Consider the following 17,578-nt stretch of genomic DNA (forward strand, 5'->3'; position numbering starts at 1 on the left):
TTGTTCCCATGCTTGCTGTTCAAGGACCTTAGGAAGAAAAATATTAATATATTCTGACTTTGTTCTCCAGGATATGGAAATGTTTGGCGAGCACATATTGTTTATCTGTTTGGCAAGAACAACAGTTTCCTCTTATTGTTTGCAAACTCTCAAAATCCCTATTTGCTCCCCATCTGGTAAAAGAAATTTATCTTCACTCTTGTTGCCAGAGCAAAGTCTAGCCACCTTTAGCCACCATTGTGTCCTTTGATAAGTAAACCACCCAGTAGACCATGTTAAATGCCCCAAAGGACACTGGGAACAGGATCCGTGCATATTTGTCAATTTTGCTGGTTCCACCCATACCAGCAGTGGTGGGCTGGGAGCACGGTGTCTGCTTTAGCTCCAGCTTGTTGCCCATCATCTGGATGCGCTCCAACTTGGGCACCAGCAGATGCTGCAGGGACGATGAGCTGGTGGTCTGCTTGCATGGCGTCCCCGCCATCACGTCTGGCGTAGAGGCAGCAGCCTGGGGCGTATTCTTCACCAGCTGGGCAGAGGAGGAGGCCATGCTGAGCAGGCTCTCAGACTTGGGGCTAGAGCGGGAGAGGGTGGAGGAGCTGCCATTGGCTCCACTGGCTAAAGTGCGCAGCGGCCTCGCTCTTCCTACTCCGGAAATGCTGCTGGTGGACTGGGCTCTCTGTTGGCGTCCCGACTCTTGGTGGGAAATATAATTCATCCGCTTTCTCAGGTTACCGTTGGTATCAGGATTTTGCTGTGAGAAAGAAAAAAACAACAATGACGTATCTAGTGGATATCTAGAGGTTGGAGGTTGGAGGTTTGTGTTTTTTTACCCTTCCCAAAACCAAAAACACAAGAGCAAAAGCGTAAGGAATGGATTAAACTGTGTAAGTAATCATAATCGCAACTAGCTAACTAGCTTACTACCTACAGTAGTAACCCACCCCAGCATGACTTCCAAAGCCTAGGGACTGCTATGATTAGGTCCTTTTTAAAGTATCTCCATTACATTGTTAGGTCACCAGAGAGAACTGTAAAATACTCCTCTGAGTACATACTGTATCTTGGTCACAGTTCTTTAATAACCAGATCTGAAGTATACTTATTATAAATATTATGCGGGTTAAAAATGTAACGTTTACAAAAATAAATATCGGTCAATGTATAGTTATTCGATTTTTAAACTCTCAAATATTAGTGTCGGCCTCAGAAATCCAGTTTTGGTTTGGTTGTAATTTTATAGTGATGCCTGTTTCTCACCGTCAGAACGAGCGGTTCTTTTCACCGAGCACATTCCATTACTAAATGTTTCTGCTCAAAATATGTAACAGCTCAACTAACACCTATTTCATATACCTTTTTACTTAATGGTATTTTTTTTGCACATCAAATGGAAATGCTGGTCTGAGTGAGTCATAAAACAAGAAAAGCTGTTTTTGTTAAAATGTGAGTCTTATCTCTTCCCATTTGAGAGAAAGCAATGTGAGAATTTAAAGGCTTTTTAATGTGAATAATGTTCCCATTCCTCCTATCTGTTCCAAGCATGAGGCAGACAGGAGGCGTTCTCAGACAAGGTAAAGCTCACTCGCGTTTCCGTTCTGAAGAGCGGGCCGGGCAACATAAACCTTGTCATATTGATCTGATTACAGTCCCCCTGACACAGATGGCCTTCATCTGGAAGCAGACGATAGAGTGTGTGCAATACAGATGTCACTTACCAAGGATTTCACTCATTTCACACAAGCTTAAGACAGAAAGTAGGTAGCACTGCATCAGGGTGGTAATGCAGTGTAGCGTCAAAGGAGCTTATCCTTTGAGAGTTGATGTTTTCAAGCAGCGAGAGTGTGATGCTGGTACTAAGGCATTTGCAGGAATAATCCACCCCCCTGAAACTGAAAGGATCCAGTGTTATTGTGTCCCATGTGCAGCAGAGGAAGTGTGTGTGTGGATAGCAGGGTTTGCTTTTCATTATGGGAAAGGTTAAAGGCTGAAGAAGGAACCATCAACACACCCTGACCCTCGTGCCAAGCCCTTCGGTAGCGCCAACAGGACCCGCTCTCGAAGAAAAGAGTATTAATTTTTTCCCCCCAGTGCCAGAGCCTCTCTGAAACCTATACAGATGTACCCGGGCTGCGTTGCCTTGGCAACCTACTAATCCACTGAAGTGCCGTTGTCACTATATTGCATTCAGGAATGATTACGCCACACTGGGATTTGGACTGAAGGGGGCAACTTAAAGTAGTTAGTGTAAAACTGACATATGCATTGCTGGGTTATGTCAGCTTCAATGATAAGTTAACACTAGACCTATATATTTAATTTCATCCCTTTCAGAAGAACCCTTCTCCCTTCTTTTTGCAGCGAACCTGTCTGTAAAACAGTGTTCATACACTACCATAAATACAGTCCTACAGTTACATGAACAGTGATTTCTAACCCATACATCATATCTGACTAAGAGCTCTAAAGTAGCATCATGGCATAGTCATCAATTCTGATTCAATCCATAAATCAGCTACCATGGTGTCAATGTACTTTGTTTCAACTAGTGATACAGAAATAGGAGATTCAATTTATTCATGTAGAATTTCAAAATAAAGTCCCAACAGCAATTACCGTCATTGAGAAACACACCTCGTGATTAGCCACAAACATCTGTGAAACTGTTTTCAGATCCTGTTTTTTTTTTTTTTTTTTTGCACTTTCCCATTATTGCTGTCGTCTCTAAACCAGAGTCAACAAATTAGCTGCTAAATTTACGGCTGAACAAAAACTACCTTTGTCCAGGCTGATCTGAGGATAAAAGGTATGGAGTATTTTAGGAGTCTAATTTTATTGTCTGCGTCATTTAGCACATTTAACAAGCAGTTGTTTCAACATGTCAAGCTGTGGTCGACAGAGCAATTGTTTGTATAATCAAGTAAGAGAAACGGTTAGAATCCCTGTTTTTTTAACTTTTGCAGCGACAGTGACAGTCTCAGAACAACTGCAACAATATAAAACATCGTGAATGAACATTAAACAGTTACAGTGTGTGTCACCACCAATTTATTAGAACCTACTAGCCCTGTTGCCATTTCAGAGCCTTTCATTTCTTATGAACAGGAACACAGCTGACAATCCTCAGGCAGGCCCACTTCTGGCCATTCAATGGTCTTGGCTGAAGGCCAGATACAGTAAGGACGTAATAAGGGACATGCTGTGTAAGTGCTCCTTGAAGTAAAGTGCTATCAGGCTATTTGCCACGGCCACTTTGAGGGGAAAAAAAATCACCTGCAGCGCTTCTTCTGTGTCCTTGACCTTGACAGGCGTGGTTTGGGGCACCGGGGGACATTTGGCTGGCTTCTTTTTGGCCCGCTCAATCTGTGCCTGGGTGAAGTAGTTTACAGCAGCGAACTCAATTAGGGCAGAGAAGACGAAGGCAAAGCAGACAGCGATGAACCAGTCCATCGCAGTGGCGTATGAGACTTTGGGCAGGGAGTGGCGAGCGCTGATGCTGAGTGTCGTCATGGTCAGGACGGTGGTAATGCCTTCAGTTGTGACAACAAAAAGAACAATATCAATCATATGAACCTTTACCTAAGTCAGAGCTGGTTCTTACTGCTGGAAGTCTCTGTAGTTCCACCTAAATCAAAACAATTCTAATTTCAGTATATCTAACTCTAATATATCTCATTTGTACCAAAATCATTTACAATTAAGTCTTTCTTCTGAATAGAGGCAGCTAGAAATAAGCTCACCTGAACTGTACTGACACAGTAAAGCAAGTAAATCAGCTATATTAATATCGGTCTGCTTCTGGAAACTGCAGTTCTTTCCACATGTTAGCATGTATTGGATGAGATGCCATGTCACCGTGGATCAGAATAACATTTTCTAAATGTCAGTGCTAAATTAATGGTGTTGCTGATCATTTGCATAGTGTTCAATAACCCATGTACTTTATGTTATTCTCACCAGCATATTTCATTAACTGAATGCAGAGGGATAATGAACCAGATATATTTGGCTCTTTGAAATGGGAGATGTACAAAAAACAGCCACAGTATTTACACAGCATTTGCATTAACTGATTTATTTTGGTCACTTGGGGGCAGCGTAACAAGCTGTAAACACAACCCTGTCATGCAGTATTATCACCTTATAAAGTTGTACGGTTAATGAGTCAGCAAACAGTTGCCGATTTACACATGATCCACAATGGAGCGACATTAGCATTCATTTTGGGTCGTGTTTCTGGCCACTTATTTCAATATTTACTCTCCTTTGATTTCTGTTTGGTCTCCACCAACTCCTTTTTTGAAAACCTTCCCCTGTGGCAAGAGGCAAGGTTGATGGCAGCAGCTAGAGTGAACCAAAACAGAGCTGAGGGGAACTGCAGAGTCTGACAATAAGTCTCTGTGAAATCATCACTATGAGCCACATCTTTTACATTGTGCATAGTAATTTCATCTAATGTTAATATAGAAATATTGGTTAGTGCAGCTTTAAATAAGCTTGAAGCTGCGCTAACTGGCTGAATGAAAAAGCTTCCTCATTAGACAATTGGAGGGTCAGCCTTGGCTAACTAGCTAATCTGTAAAATTTACGGCAAGATCTTTTTCTCCAGGGCAAGAGTACCAAGCTTCATGACATTACTGTAACCTCCTCTCCTTTTTGTTGCCTTTTTTTTTTTTACAGGGATACAGGCCAGTGTACTTCAGGTAGAAAAAAAAAAAAAAAAGGTGTTTGAGGTTTAACTCAACCAATAGGATTATGTCTGCCTGCAGACAATCTCTGCTTCAAAGTAATGATTAAAAGTCTGATGTGTATCAAAAGACATTACACCATTAAGAGCCTACAGCTGACTGAAGTATATCTCCTATGCCACAGCAGGAACAGTGGAAACAGTGTGCAAGTAAAGGGCGACTCATACACAGAGTCCATCTTGAGACTAAATGTCAATATGTTCCTCATTAACTTGTCACTGTTCTACCAAGAGAACGACCATAAAAATAAAACGAGAAACCGATCTGACCAGCACACAAGGTCTCGTGTGGTTCCTACAATAACAAAACGTTACAGTATAAGCCTGTAGCTCATCATTCGTCCTTGGTATTACTAACCAATAGCAATAATGTGATTTGGAGAAAATCCCCTTTACGTTGGAGATCTGGAACAATCTGTGCTGCAGAGTCCTTGCCCAACATAAATTCATCCCCTGCGCCCGGACGTGACTGCCATATAATTACCTGTCAATCAAAAGCAGCTGGATGACATTGATAGGTGAACTGCGGCTCGAGGCCGCACGCCGAGGATATTAACCTCTAATACAAAGCCGCTCTCAACATAAGCAAAAACTGAGATGGTTGATGGATATTATGGAACTCTTCATCCGTAAACGCTTTTGTGTCTTTATCTCTTGTTCTCAACTGTGGTGGTTATGTTTATGTGTAAATAGTTGCAGTTCTGTGCATCAGTGAAATCAGAGAAATTATACAGATGTCATCCTCTTACTCTAATTAAACTGGATTTGGGTATTTATATTCTGTGGGATTTTTTTTTTTACAGAAAATAATTTCACTTTCACTCAGGCAGCCTTTTGACTGAAATGCTACAGTTGAGCTACGCCTCACTCAGCCAGATCTTTACTACTGCTTTACTGTTTCATTTTCACATCCACACAATAACAAGACTGCAGCCTGCAGGGGATACTTCGGTCCTTCAGCTATCCCCCAAAAATAGAAAAATAGATCCCAAACCACAGTTAAGGTTTAAAATCAGATTTCTCCAAAGTCTATAAAATAAAAAGTTCAAGATTTTGGGAAATACATATATTCAGTTTCTTTGTAAGTGTTAGACGAGAAGATAGATGCCCCCCCCCCCCAGAAAAAACAAACGTTTAACCATCCACCCACTACTTCTGTGCAAAGCATATCTGGATATAGAGATACAGAGAGCTGAAGTAAGAAAGAAGTAAGAAAACCAGAGTCTTTCTCAACAGTATGTCGCACACATCGCTTCGTATGTCTAGATAAGGATATTCAATATTGTTGTTTATTAATTATATCTGGTTTTTGGCAGCCTTTTAGAAACACCATTCCCCATAAGCCCTACATGTTTAGATTACAGCCAAAAAATTGGGAAAATTGATGATATATCTAGCTGAAGTGCCACGCTGGTAAATTTTCAGGCGAACTGTAGTTTTTTCTGTGCTCACACAGTAACCGTTGCTGTAATTTGTTAAAATCACAAAGGTTTCCGCTTCTTACAGCAGCTGTTGCGTGAATATGGAGCGTAAAGCCCAGGAACACGCCCTAATTTTTTCACAAAGACAGATGAAAGAAATGCTGAATGAGAGATTACATTGAGTTACATAAGCTAGTAGAACACAGGGTAGCCCAGATGTGACGTCATGACTTCTATACTGCTCTTTTTTTGGAAACCTCACTATGACGACACGACACTCGAAAATTAATGTGCTGTTGTTTGCCAAAATAGTTACAGTTACAGTTACAGTTACGCACAGCATGTAACTATCCCCCAAACCAAGAAGTTTCGTTTTTACATTGCGTTTTTTTTTTTCAACCGACTGAACAAACAAGATACACTCAAAGGCATAGAAACCAATCACTTGTTGCTTTGGGTGCTTGTTAAAAATGTGCTGTTTACTCTGATCCCCTCTAACTGTTATCCTCCCTCCTGTTTGTCTTCCTGACAAACTGCTCCTTCCACACTCAAAACAGGACACTGTGGTTGAGTCTCTCAGACAGGAAGTCAAAACAGAGTCTGGCTGCAGGGAAGAGGAGGAGAAATCCAAACAACGATCACCCACCTCCCTTCCCGCCCTGACCCCGCCCGGCACAGCCGCACACGCACGTTCAAATGCAGCGGATAACATCCGAAAAATCCGCTGCCTTAGAGGCTCTGCAGAGAGAACAGTATTCCTGCTGCTGTGACGCCTCTGTCATGATGGGCGGTTTAGGCCGGGGGAGGCGGGGGGCAGTGCAGCTGGACTGTCAGAAACACTGGCCACTGCGGGAGAGCAGCATTGATCCTCCAGTGCTTTATTGCACTGCACCGTACAGGGCAACGTCTCTGCTGAGGGTCACACAGGGTTTTTCTGCTCACCAAACAGGCACAATACACAAACTGTGGAGTCGACAGCAAAAACACACACTGTGTCAAATACACAGTGAGTTGGAACAGGTGACACTGCATTGAAAACCATTAGGGTGGTTGGTTATTTGGTCACCATTAGTTTGTCACAAAGAGAAACTTACCAAACAACATGCAAAACCAACAGTATTCAATAAATGATACTTCTCATTATATTTCACAGAGCCCTTTGGTATATATATACATTTACACATTTTTGCAGATGCTTTTATCCAAAGCCATTTTCAGCGCAGGGTTCAGTGTCTTGCCCAAGGACACTTCAGTACACGGACAGCAGGAGCCGGGGATCAAACCGCCAACCCTGCGCTCAGTGGACAACCTGCTCCACCACCCGAGGCACAGCCGCCACCAATGAGTAACACCGCAATCTTCAAGAAGGTATCGCACACAGTCAACATGTCTGCTCTGGGAATCATTCATCACCACCGGCACTTGTGTTTTTTCTTTCTCCCTCATCGCTCAGGCAAGTTAAAATTACCTCTTGAAAATGACGCTCCACAAAATAATTTATTAAAACTACTTTTAAAATCAAGGACAAGTATCAGCGCCATCATCTGTGACATCCCTTAATAATAAAACAACAAAGCCCAGCAGCACTTGTCTAAATTTAAAAGTTCTCTCTGTCCTCCGTCCTGCCTATTGACGGATGCCAATCAGTTCATTTTAGGACAGAGACCCAAATGTTGCACCAGGGGAACCAGGGAGAGCGAAACTGGGCCACAGGCCAAAAACTGAAAATGATCATTTAGAAATGATGGATAATGAAGCAACATGTCAAAATGGAATGAATGTTTACTGAAAAATAGGTGTTGATAGAACAAATGCTGGACAATGTGACTCATTTTAACTGTAATTATAGTAAGATAGCAATAACAAAGGGGAGTAAAAAATCATTCAAAGCCTCAAGTTAAGTTATTTTCATAACATCACCTGGAAAATTGAAATCTCTGCTTTGAAGCAAAATTTACTTAGTAATGTACTAACAATGCAGTGGTGTAAGATGGGGACAGATACTTGTTATTTACCCTGTTAAATTATTGTCTGTGTGCTGCCTACATGCAGTTGGCTGTCATGTCTGACTGTCCATCTTATTTGGTTCTGTTTTGAAACAGATTTTGAGGAAACCTGATCTAATTTTTACTCATTGGTTTTTAAGGATCTGGTTTTTCTTTGTTTGTTTTTTGGGGGGGTTTTTATGGAAAAGATACACACACACACACACACACACACACACACACACACACACACACACACACACACACACACACACACACACACACACACACACACACACACACACACACAAAACATTTTTGTGATCCAATGAAGAGAAATATGAGGACCTATTCATTAGTTGGAGAAAAAATATTAAGATAATATAAATAGAAATAGATTTTTCTGATAAATATAAAAAAAACTCCCATCTGGGGCAAAATGTCCTGGGAACATCTTCCGTCTTCTTAATATTTTTACAGCTATCAAATTTTTGTTGAGGAGTCAAATCTGTAAAAACTCAGACTTTATATCATGTTTCAATGGTAGAAAACACCATCATTTTGACTTCTGTTTAAAATGTAGAAATGGTGATAGAATCGAAATATTGTTTCATTTGAGGCCTAAAACCTTTAAAGGTAAACCTTATTAATGTGGTATAGGCCTATTTATATTAACTTAGATTTTTAATGAGATCTTATGTGAGATCTTGTCTCTGTGTAAATGAGAGGAGTAGAAATTTTTATGTTCTTTAAAAATGCTCTTGATTATATGATACTCTTTATGTAAAATTAAACACCTGTAGCTACCTAAAATCAACATTAACCCCTGGAGCATCTTGCCTATAACAACTATGTTTTATACTCTCTCAGGGCATCTTTACCCTGAATTTATATTGAAAGGTTTTATTACATTTTCAACTAATTTTAGAGGGATATTTATGACATCTTGAGAAGCTTTTGTATAATCCACCATTTGAGCCCAAACAATTTTTTTAGACCCAAATTTCTGGTCTTTGCTTGAAGCCTTTTTGCTTACGAGATGCATCAAAATGATTTGCCCCAATGCTATCAGCTGTTCGTTTCTTGCATTTCAAAACAGTTTTAAAACTAATAAGAGTGAATTGGCTGCAGCCCTTTATATTTCCCATAATCATCACACACTGTAACATCACCTTGTTGTGCAGAGTGGACAGACGCTCCAGCTCTGATTGCTCTGCTGACATCCAATAAATAAACAGAGAGGAGGAGAAAGGCTGTGCAGGATGAGGGATGCGTGAGGTCTACATACCGAAGACTGTGCGTGCCGGGACTGATTCTTTATTTATCCAGAAGGACACTTGGGAGAGGATTACTGTCATTATGCAGGGGATATATGTCTGAATCATGAAGTAGCCCATTTTACGTTTCAAGTGGAAGTAGACCGTCATCACCACATATTCACCTGGAGGATCAACAGAAATGAATTAGTTTGATTAACAAAGAATTTAAGGTTGCAGGCTGACAGATTGCAGTTAATACAGCTTGAGACAGACGCCACATTTGATTTTCTTTGATTATTTTTTCATACTTCTCTATATTTTAGAAACCCCTGTCCATTTTCACCCAACTGGACACCTGGTCCAACTCTCTGCTGCTAAAATCTTTTTTGGATCCCTCAGTATTCGTTGTGAAGGAGAGGGCCCTCTGAAATGCCTCCACGTGTGATGTTTACAGTATTTGATGTCATGAGGCTGGTACCGTCAGCTAGTCATGGTCCAGCAGACTGACTATCACGTCTGCATCAATCAAAGCTCCAAATCCTTCTAATATCTACAACCTGAGCTGCACTTCCCTGTCATCAATGTGGAAAATACAGTGCAGACCCGGCAAATCTACTCGGTTTGACATAATATAATACACACAGACAGATGAGAACAGAGAGAACAGATTCTACATTCTCTAATAGAGAGAAATAAACGACCAAGTTCATCACATTTCTGCAGCCATTTTACTTGGAAGCAGTCAGTATCAATCAGTTGATAACTCAAAGTGGTGAAAGGACGAGAAAGTCTCACCTGTGATGGACTTAATCGTTTCACTGGAGACCGTCTGGCCGATGAGATCATACTGAACGAGGCTGGAGGACTCAGGGGGGACCTCCACTGAATGCTGAGGCCCTTTGGTCCAAGTATAGATCATCTCTGTCTTAGGATAGGCATCTGTGGGCAGAAAGCAAAGCCACACCGGTGTGGGTCATTCACTGTAAGCTGTGCAGTCTAAAAAAGACATGATTTATCGGATGATCTCTGTGTATGTGTTTGCATTAAAGCAGAGCTTTCCAAAATGGGGATTTCACGCTGAAAACTTTAAGACCGATATGAACCTACATGCAGTATGTTGCATGCATATACTTGTATTGTTAGTATGTTCATTCACATGAGTTTGTAGGCTTTCTTGACACCAAACAGCTACTTGATGAGTTCATGGAAAACTCTTTCTTCCTCTTACCAACATTCTCCTGATGTGGCCATAACTTTTTCTGGAATTACACGTTTTGTAGTTTGCACTGTCGATGGTCCTATCACTGAAATGTTTATCTTTATTGACAGTGTAGCTGGTATTTTTTTCACCTTGTGTGTGTGTGTGTATGTGTGTGTGTGTGTGTGTGTGTGTCTTCATGGCAAAATGTGGTCCTGGAGACACCTACTACCACAAAGGTGGTTTTGAGTTCTTTGGAAGATGTTTAAATGTCTTTCTGCGGACAGATATTGTCACCACTATGGTGTCACAACCGTGCAAGATACAGTCACAAAACTTTACAGGTGTGTAGTTGAGATCAAAATGAAGGCAAAGTTGGAAGATTGGCAAGGGTGGCAGAAGTAGGGGGTTGAAATTAGGGAAGGGACCATTTCCCTCCCGCTTTGTGCCCCTGGCCCACATTTGTTTTAAGTCACGGATCACTGTATCCACATTTCAATCATTCCTGTCCACTCTGAGACAGGAGGTAACTACAGAACAGAGCTTTTTCACTGCAGAAACTGAGGGTGATGAGAGCAGTGAGAGTGTGCCCAAACAATAAAGTTGCAGGCTGCAAAACTAAAACAATGAGCTGAAAGATACTAAAACGCTCCATTATTTCTCAGAGAACTGTATATTTGTCGTGGGAAAAAGCCTCTGAAACAGCATCACAGGATAAAACAACTCTCTCTTTTTAAGACAGTTTGACCCATCACGTCTATTCAAACGCAGGGAAAGTCTGCAGTAATTAATTGACTATTCTGCAAGGAAAATAAGATTGCAGTGCAGGTTTTTCAGACCTTATTGGAGTTGATTGCCGCGGAGGATTTTTCATCATACGACACACTGAATTAGCACTGACTGGCTTGTATCATATATTTGCTGATAAAAATATATGACAACTTCCAATCCATTCTTTCAGACCATCTCCTTTTTTAGATCCACTGAAACCAATGTAATGTGATGCAGTCAAGTTCATTGAGATCCTAGCTTTCACTCACTAATGCGCCATGTTGACATCTAACTTTAAATCCCCAGAAGTCCTGTTATTTCTTTCTCATATTACTTTGCTGTATGTATAACAGGGAGGTTGACCAGTCTGTGGACGCACAACAAAATGCCAGTTGTCTCAGCCTACCACTCCCTATGGGACTCCACATCGGCTAGATACCAACTGTGCTGCCAAAATGAAATGACTCTGGTGTGTCATGGAGTGGAACGCAATGCCTGTGCAGTCCAGAGTCCAGATGGAGAAACAGAAAAGGAGACGGAGAGAGGGAGAGAGAGAAAGAGAAAGAGAGAGAGGGAGAAAGAGTGATGCAGAAAAAATTAAGGCAGGGCAGACAGAGAGAAACTTAGCACACACACACACACACACAAACACACACACACACACACACACACACACACACACACACACACACACACACACACACACACACACACACACATCAGCTATGGAAAATAGCCGCATAGGTCTGTGCTATCCTGAGGCAGGGGAAGGGATTCTGACCTTTCCTTAGCTTCAGGCCACATCAGATCCATGGTTGCTTCCTCCTGACTGGAGGCTAGCAGCAGCAGAGCAGGATGGTGAAAGGAGGAGGATGAGGAGGGGCAGAAGGATGACAGTAACTGAGAAATGTGAATATGTCCTCTGCAATGTCGACACGCTGCTAATTGACAGTGGATTTGGCGAGTGTAAAGGCAAGCTCGTTGTCCTTTCCTGTCCTTTCTCTTGCAGATGTAATCGTCAAATCGCTGCTCTTCTCCGATAAGACGGAACTGCTCTATTTGAGAAACTCCTTTATTTGAGATAAGTCATTTCTGCTGACCAGTAAGCCTACTCTAAACACTGATGCTGAGTTAGGGCTTCATTGTTCACAATGAAGAATGAGATACTTCATTATTTAGTATTAGCATTCAGTCACTTTGTGTCTGACAACGTGCTCAGCTCCTCATGAGTCCTTTTCATCACAGAATCCATTTCAGCACTGAGCAGAGGACAGTCATGTGACTGAGCTTTAAGGGGTTTTTTTAACTTTTGATTTGAGAGACTTCCTTACCCGCCTAAGTTCTAATAAAAAAAAAAAATTTACACTTTAAAGGCGCTATCTGTAGCATTTGTAAATATGAACATGTATCTCACAAATGAATCATGAAACCTTCACATAACGACTCAGACAAGTGGTAATTGCTTCCAGTGGTGTTAGAAGAATAGTTTGACGTTTTGGGAAATATGCATATGGGAAATAGCTTAAATACTGGAAAAAGATGAAAACAGCTTGTAATTTTGGACTTATTCTTTTTGGACTTTTGTAGGGAATAATCAAACAAGCTACAGCATGTTAATCAGTGAGCTTCAGAGGAGATGACAGGTGGGTTTTGTTCATTTTTGAAAGAACCAGGTTGGTTGTTTCCCAGTAAGTTTGTAAGTATAAAATGTACTTTCTTTTTTATGCAGATGATACCCAGCTATATGTACTGACAACACAGTCTAACTGCCCTGATAAACTGCCTAAAACTTGTACAAACAGGCATTTTTAAGTTCACAATCTACAGTATTACTTTAACTTCTTGCATTTCTTGTGTTGATTTTAATTTATATTTATTGTGCCTATATTTTTGTTTTAAAAAAAAATCCTTAATCCATTTCAATATTTCTATCTAATATTTTATTTCTTATGATATCCATTGCTCTATGAAGTACTTTGTACCTATCGTTTTGAAAATGCTATAGAAATAAAGTAATGATTATAATTATTGTTGGAAAGACATGGGAGTGGCATGAATTTTCTCATCTAACTAACAGCAAGAAAGTAAATAAGCATATATTTCTTTTAAGAATCCTGCATTTCATCCTTGCTCCCTCTCACCAAAGTCCCTCCATTTGCAAAAAGATGGAAAACAGCTGATGACAGCTTTTGAAAACAAAACAACATGAATCCTGGTAAGCTAATGCAAAGTCAAAACTCTGCAAAAACGTGCTTACTTGTTGTGTATTACTTGCAAAATTATGCTGCCTCCTGTTTTGTAATGTAATCTAGTAGGTCTCCTGTGAAACAACACCAGGGGGCACAAAATGTAACATTCAGCGTGGAGGCCAGCAGAGGCTGCCAGTCTTTTCAGCAATGGGTTTATTTGTTTACTACTATTTAGAAATGACTCAAATACAAAGCTTCATTGTGATAATGATTCATAAATAAATGAAACACTATGTATAGCTGCTCTGAAAAGCTTTCTACTACAAGATTAACATTCACATATGATTTGACAGATAGGAAATGGCAACAGTTGCATGTCTTTCCTATACAAACATGCATGATTACTAAACCTATGTGATTCTGTAGAGGGGACAGAGGGGACAGACATCAGGCTCTGATTTCTAATGTTTAGAGGCGCTGCAGCACTATTAGGGGGTGATACAGATCTATCAGCTGGTTAATATTGTCTTGTCAGAGCAAATCATCAAACGTCTGGTTGTTGGTTACCTCTTCGCCTCCCTCTCACCTGCCATTTAAAGAGCCAGTGCACGACAAAAAGAAACTGGTTGAGTTTTCGTCAATTACATCCTGCAGTGATTTGGATACATTAAAAGAGTCCTTGTTGCATATGGATAGTGTAAGCACTATCACCTTCTCTGCTTCTACCTTTTTATTTATCTCAACCACACACACACCCACACACACACACACACACACACACACACACACACAGAGAGAACTTACAACTTCCAAATTTGAGGGGGCATGCATGTCCATCCATCGGGAAGTCCACAAGCTTCATGGGACACTCAGCGCTGATAGTCAACCTGTTGCAGCACAGATTAGAGTTGCTCAATAAAGGACCACATAAACACATGCACACACAAACATGTCTTACCATCAGCTCAGCAAAGTTTAACATAGAAAGGTAGATGTCACTTCATCATTTTTGATGAAGAAAAGCTAGCTTGTGATAGCTGGTAACATTTCATAGTGTGCTAAATGGTTAGCATGCACTTTTGTGAACTAGCGTCTGATATAAATACATATCTGAAGAGGTTAGTGATTTACTTTTACCAAACTAAAAAGGCAAAGGAACAGTCAATTGACTGCTTTCATTGAATTTAAGATTTAGTTTGTCTGCACCGTTACACGGGGAGCCTGGCTCCGATTTCACAGGAAATCCGCTTGATTGCTTTAAATTAAACAAAGTCTGTTTTCTCTCTGCTCCCATTCTTTTTAATGAGCACAAACACTACAGTGTAGAATACAGGTTTTGTGCAGAGTCCATTCTCCCATCAGAAATTAGCATAGGTTAAAATAGAAGCAAATAGACAAATAACTTCTGCCCAAAACTGATTGATCATAGTGAGGCTAACAATTTGGCTTTGAATTTTACAGTATGTGGTGATGGAGTTAAGTATACTACAGTACCTCATGGTGTAGAGGATGGTGCCATTCCTCATGATGCGGAAGAGCTTGTTGGGGGCCGTCATGTTGTGAGCCACTGACTTCTTGCCGTTCCTGAAGAAGGTGTCTGGTGTCCACACCTTGGTCACCATGAGGTTGTTCAGCCTTAAAATCTCTATGGGGCCCTCATACATCAACCTCCGGTCTACCCACGTCTGGCGAAAGAACACGTCCATTGTGTACTCCTATGACAGGAAAGTCAGCGATAACAAGACAGAAAAGGTTGGAAGGTTGGTAGGTGGGGTGATATTGCTTCATAATTATTGGCATTCATCTTGAAGAAAGTCTAATAAGAAAAACAGCTTGTTTTCCACACTAATACAAAGTAGTGGGGCTTTGCTTCCAAAGCAAGAGCATGAAAGTCCCTGTGTTTAAAGTTTGGCTCCTGTCTACATCTTCTGCAGTAACAGTATTAATACAATAAATGCCTACATGGACACGTGTTTAAGGACATTTAGAGTGTGGGTACATACCATTTCAACATCTGAAACAGGCCCAAAACTTGTTACATAAATATCTGTCTTGACCTCAGTCACAGGACCTGTTAAGTCAATGAAAACGACAACAAATGTCCCGGTTAATGACTGTTTCCTGTTTTAAATCATTCCATGTCACAGTCCAGCCTCAGAAAGACACCAGTCTTATTCACACTTCAGTATAAACACTCTTTATAGGCCTGCAGCCCATTAGGGTCAAACCCAAAGGACATGCAATAGCTTATCTCATCCACAGCTGCAATGCCTCTGCATAATGGAAGTGAAAAAATAGCTTAAAAGATGTAAAAACATAATCCTGTTTGATTTTTTTTTTTTTTTTCTCGTTGAATGAATGTGGAGGCGGAGACTGTAAAGGCGTTGTTTATAAGTGCAGGGGATCAGCAAAGCCACAGTGTGCCTGGATGTCTGCACGTCTCTGTTGACAGGCCCCCCTGCACAGTAAACACCAGCTACGAGCCGCCTCGGCGAGAATGAGGCTGCCTCGCAACATGCCGTGGCTGCGGGCATGATGCTGCGGAAGGCAAATCCGCACATTTAGCGCTCGGCCCCGTGCATTAAGCGTTCGCCCCGCAACGTACACACGCGCTTATATAACTGCATCGGCCTCAACGTGCGAGCTTAGAGGCCCCCCCTCTCTCTCCAGACGGCGAAACTCCCAGGCTTACGGGATCAGGTCTGAAACGCGCAGCAACACGTTACGCGCTGTAGAAGACGGGTCACCCGCGCAGAGGGCGCGTCACCCCGGGATGTCTACCGCACGGACCGGAGGAAGGATCCGTCCTCTGCTGCGTCTCCCGAGGGCTCTGTCGCCCGCTGCCCCCTCGTTAAAGGCGGTTTTTTCCCCTCACCGCAGCCGAGGGCCCGAGGGTGTCAAAGGCAGACTTGTGATTTCGGAGTTTAGGCATGACAAGTAAAAACTGACTTGGGTTGGCTTATAGGGGGCATGTGGAGGTCAGTGGTGAGTTTATAGTGGTGCTTTGACCTCGCACAGCACACACACACACAAAAAAAGAAAAATGGAAGTTCCTTCCTCCTTCTTCCTTTTGTAATTAGGAGGATTTAAAGTTTCTATGAATGAATTTCACTGGGCTGGACCTGACCCACTGGGTGTAGCCTATTTAGTCAGTTTACAGCTATTTTACTGCTCTCTTGCACATAAGAAAAGAAAAGCAAAGATAGGATTTCCTCTCACCTCTTTTTGTCGAGTGTTTGATCTGATTACGACGAACACATTTTACTGGACTGGACGTGATATATAGGGCGTATTGGATGCTCGGGAGCGTGTCTAGGGAAACCTTACTGCACTTTCTGCTGTGTTTTACCATCTGATGGCCTAGAAAAAGTCCAATAAAATCCAAAGTTTCCTCTTCCCTCCTTTAATCGGAAGACCGCGTGTGTTCCCGATGGAATTTCTCACATGGGAAGTGTTAGAGAGTACAAAAATACTCTAAAATCGCATTTTAATTTTTCATTTTTTTCCCCCTTCCACATACCTCCGAATCCAGGTCGCAGCCTGTTGTCATAGCCGTCCAGAAGTCGGTCTAAAATACGAGTAAAATTCTCCGGATAGATCCTTTCATCCTTCTTTGTCTGCCCAGATATTTTCTTTACACTAGAAAGGGAAAAAAAAAAAGAAAAAAAAAAAGAGTCAGGACACCGTAAGTTCAGTGCTGAAAAGGAGAAACCTCATTAACTGATCCGAGCAGGAGGTTTCAGCACCGCGGACAGAGACACCGGGGACTCACCAAGTCGCCAAACAGAAAAAGTAGAAGAAGGTCCGAATAAAAGCGGGGCACACCGCTGTCACCATCTCCTTCTTCTTGGCAGAAACCATCTTTGCATGCCATACTTCAAGCCTCTTCACATCTCACCACGCCACTTGCCTGTGTGCCCGGGAAAAGGAGGAGGGAGACGCCGGCGACACAGAGGGCAGAGCGGCGCAGAGAGGAGGGAAGTTGTGAAGCCTCTCTCCTCGCTCCCG

The 17,578-nt window shown here is 41.7% G+C and overlaps 1 protein-coding gene across 1 annotated transcript; it reads right to left on the reverse strand.

Moving 5' to 3' along the window:
• Nucleotides 1–217: 217 nt before the first annotated feature.
• Nucleotides 218–17,431, reverse strand: gabra4 (gamma-aminobutyric acid type A receptor subunit alpha4). The gene is made up of 9 exons (XM_040119695.1): nt 17,343–17,431; nt 17,091–17,209; nt 15,574–15,641; nt 15,065–15,285; nt 14,375–14,457; nt 10,208–10,351; nt 9,442–9,594; nt 3,274–3,530; nt 218–754 (listed from the first exon to the last, which is right to left on the reverse strand). Exons 1-9 carry the CDS (start codon nt 17,429–17,431, stop codon nt 218–220), a joined length of 1,671 nt encoding a protein of 556 aa, XP_039975629.1.
• Between the last annotated feature and the right edge of the window lie 147 nt (nt 17,432–17,578).

The sequence above is a fragment of the Xiphias gladius genome, chromosome 23 (assembly GCF_016859285.1).
Source record: "Xiphias gladius isolate SHS-SW01 ecotype Sanya breed wild chromosome 23, ASM1685928v1, whole genome shotgun sequence".
In the NCBI taxonomy this organism is placed as follows: domain Eukaryota; kingdom Metazoa; phylum Chordata; class Actinopteri; order Istiophoriformes; family Xiphiidae; genus Xiphias; species Xiphias gladius.